The 3,596-nt window shown below is 43.4% G+C and overlaps 1 protein-coding gene across 1 annotated transcript; it reads right to left on the reverse strand.

Moving 5' to 3' along the window:
* Nucleotides 1–373: 373 nt before the first annotated feature.
* On the reverse strand, nt 374–1,324 carry TAS2R3 (taste 2 receptor member 3). Its single transcript, NM_001145499.1, has one exon. The coding sequence runs from the start codon at nt 1,322–1,324 to the stop codon at nt 374–376; it is 951 nt and encodes a 316-aa protein (NP_001138971.1).
* Nucleotides 1,325–3,596: the final 2,272 nt, after the last annotated feature.

The following is a 3,596-nucleotide window of genomic DNA, read 5'->3' on the forward strand; positions in this document are numbered from 1 at the left end:
ACTGCAATGTTTTTGCTCTTTCCCTCAGGCCTATTACACTGTTTTATTTACATCAACTCGTCACTGCCAGTATAAACTTTAAGTTAAAGCTAGTAATCAGCTCATGACATTGACAGCTATTAAAATACAACCCCACATCTATACAGTGAGTGTTCTTACTATACTGACATTTTTCAGGGACTGTTTAACTCTCTCCAAAACCACCATGCAAAGAGAAGCCATGAGACATGACCCCAGTGGAACAAGGCAATGCAGTAAGGGTCTCTCTGCTACTAGTGTCACAGGACGAGTGCCCCAGAAGGGTCAGGAAGAGCCATGTAGTCTTAAGCCAGGCAGAAGGACTCCCAAGCTCCTGCCGGTGCCCTCTGTCACTTTATGGGGCAAAAGGTCTTTTGAATCCAGGCTTCAGATAACCAGGCTCACAGCACAGCATCTCCGTAAACATCTGCTTCAGCTTATTGTTTCCCAGAATGATAACGAATGAGTGGCTGGCAGGGTAAAACATTGTAACAACTACTCCAACTCTCTTAACCATCTCAGTTTCTGGTATGAAATAACTGGATGATGTAATTAAAAAGGCAAGAAAGTAAAGCAGGAAGAGAAAGAGGAAAGAGACGATGATTTTGATGGCTCTCTGGTGGGCCTCCGTGCTCAGATCTCTGGAGCTGGTGCCACTGTGCTTCATCTGCTGTGTGTGCCTTCCCAGGGAGAAGATGAGCAGAAAGTAGGAGGCCAGAGAAACAATTAGGGGAGGGAGGTTCCACAGAGTCCCAAGAACATGGGCCACTTTATAGTCATTTCTCTTCTTTCTAAAGTGCTCGGTCACATTCCCTGTACCAGCAATTCCACTGAGAATAGAATAGATCTTAAATTCATGGACCAGAGACATGGCACTGGCACACGATAAGAGCAGTGCACCCAAAATCATCTGTACGACCACTCTGGAAACTCTCCACTTGAGCCAGAGGAACGTCGGATGGGAGAAACTGGCAATTTTCAGGCAGTAGAGGACACTGAGACAGGTGGCAAGCCAAATGCTCAGGTGGTTCGTAAATGTCCAGAAAATATCAATAATTTCCATTACTGTCCCTTCATCATGTACTTTGGAAAAGAAGACCATTAAAACACCATCAACCAAGAGAATCCACAGCAGAACAATCCTGGAGAGAGCCAGGTTAGTGATGATAACGTCAGACAAAGAGACTGTCTTGTTCTTGAACCAGCTGCTGCCATTGACCAACACTATGAAACCATTCCCCAGCATCCCCAGAATGAACTGAGTGACAGACAGAACCAGGAACACGGATTTCCCCAGCCCTGACATGTCTGCTGCTAGGCAGACCTTGACCTTGCTCTTTCTATTCCTGTACAATCTCCTTGCTGACTTGAAATTTTTCCCTGCAAATCTGTCACCTCTACCTGCTGCTTCACTGTACCTGCCTCTTGTCTCGGCCCAATTTAGTCTGTTGTCGAGCACAGTTTAGTGAACTCTCTCAGGAGCTTTCTGATTAGTCTGTCCTCTTCACAGATGACATGGACTGTCACATGCCATCTCTGACCTAAACTCGGCGGCTCTGTGCCAAAATGCAAATGGAACAGTATCCAATGTCACACGGAGAAGGAATAGATCTGACTCACAAAGAAGGTGAGGATTTGCACTCGATTCCAAAGGGAAGAGGGTTCTGAGCCACCCAGGACAGAAGGGTGCATCACCCGGAGAGGCCTACAGAATCACTCTGAAGAGTGATTATTAAGTCTTATTCCTGGGGAGGAGGACTCGGGGACACACACACACAAGCGGGGAGATGAGAATTCCAGCAGAAGGCACTGTCAGAGTCACCCCTGGAGGGAGGTTTAAGTGCATGAAACAGAAAATGTCCAGGGCCGCTGGTCCTGGGTTAGAATTAAAAGGTGTGCCCCTTAGGGTATGGCTTACATGAGGGGGCTCCACGTCCTTCCCTAGTGGGCCATATCATCAGAAATACTTAACTAGCTGAGTATCTGAATGATAATGATAACAGATTATATAAGCTATTCGAAATGTCAATCTTCAGAGTGCATGACCACCGTATCAGTAGTTCAGGCGGACTCACAGCAATCACACACAGACCACCTCTCCAACCAAAAAAGCCTTATTTATGTAAAACAGTGCTTTACAAATTTTGACTACAGCCAACAGTAATACCTTTCATATGTTTTTTTTATATATCACTATATATTTGCATAGTGTATAGACATATTATCCTGGGAACACATACATAGGGGTCACAAAACAGTATTTCCCCTTTCTAGATGTGTGGCAGTCTGATATTTTCCATCCTGTTCTATTTCTTTCAGTACTGCCTGCATATCACAAACTTGAATTTACAACCTATGAATGAGTTGTGATAAATACCATTTGAAAACACTAATCTGAAGGATGGAGAGAGAATCGACGCCATCAAGATACAGAGCAGATGGTTTAGTGACACCATCCAAATAACAGAGGGATGTGCCTTCAGGTCCCCTCAAAAGGACCCCACAGTAGCAGGTGATAAATCTGCATAAACACTAGAGTCTCTTCTGGAGACATGCCAAGGAGCCAGGTGAACCTCATCAGTCTTGGCATTAGGTGGTGTTCAATATGATTACAGAGCACTACAGAGAATACTCGGGCATAAACAGTCCTCCTTAATCACTCTCAGCTTTCTCGAGCTAACTTAACAACCTGGCCAAATGCTCCTGGACTCTGTGCTACAGAATTAGAATAAGGCAGGTTCCAGCTGTCTCTGGGAGTCCTTTAACAGAACCTTGGCCCCAGTTGTAGGGCTGATTCCACCACCTACCACTGACATTGTTCAGGTCTTTTTCATGGCTTCGGTTCTCTAGATGCACAATTTTTTTTCTCATAACACCTTTTATATCCCCTCATGAGAAGAAATACGCCAGTAAGATTCCTTTACCCAGATACCAGAATTATCCAATGAGAAGAAACTTTAGGATATATAGCATATCAGACTTTATTTCACATGCCACTTATGTTTGATCATACTGGGTTTCTTTTTTAAGATTTTATTTATTTATTCATGAGAGGCAGAGACATAAGTTGAGGGAGAAGCAGGCTCTCTGTGGGAAGCCTGATGCAGGACTCAATCCCAGGACCCCAGGATCACGACCTGAGCAGAAGGCAGACACTCAACCACTGAGCCACCCAGGTGCCCCTGATCATACTGTTTTACTAATTCTATTATTTCCACTCCTTCCAAAATTAGAATGTTTACCTTTTTATAAGTCGTTGTGGAGGAGGGTTAACTATAATTTCAGGATTAACTATAATTTTTGTTTCTTAGTTTTTATTCTTTCCCAGGATGGTGTGTTCCCATGCATACCACATTAGCTGGTGGTTAGAGTTCATTTCAGAGTCTAAAAGACATTGTTGGAAAAAAAAAGAAAAAGAAAAAAAAAAGGCATTTTTGGATAATAGCATTATCATTGCTATTATTCCATCAGGTACCAGTAATATGAATTATGAGCCCATACTGGTACCATTCCCACCTCTTAGCATAAATACTACAACTATCGTACTATAATATCATAGCATTAACAACGGCTGCTTC

This window comes from Canis lupus, chromosome 16 (genome assembly GCF_011100685.1).
Source record: "Canis lupus familiaris isolate Mischka breed German Shepherd chromosome 16, alternate assembly UU_Cfam_GSD_1.0, whole genome shotgun sequence".
Lineage (NCBI taxonomy): Eukaryota > Metazoa > Chordata > Mammalia > Carnivora > Canidae > Canis > Canis lupus.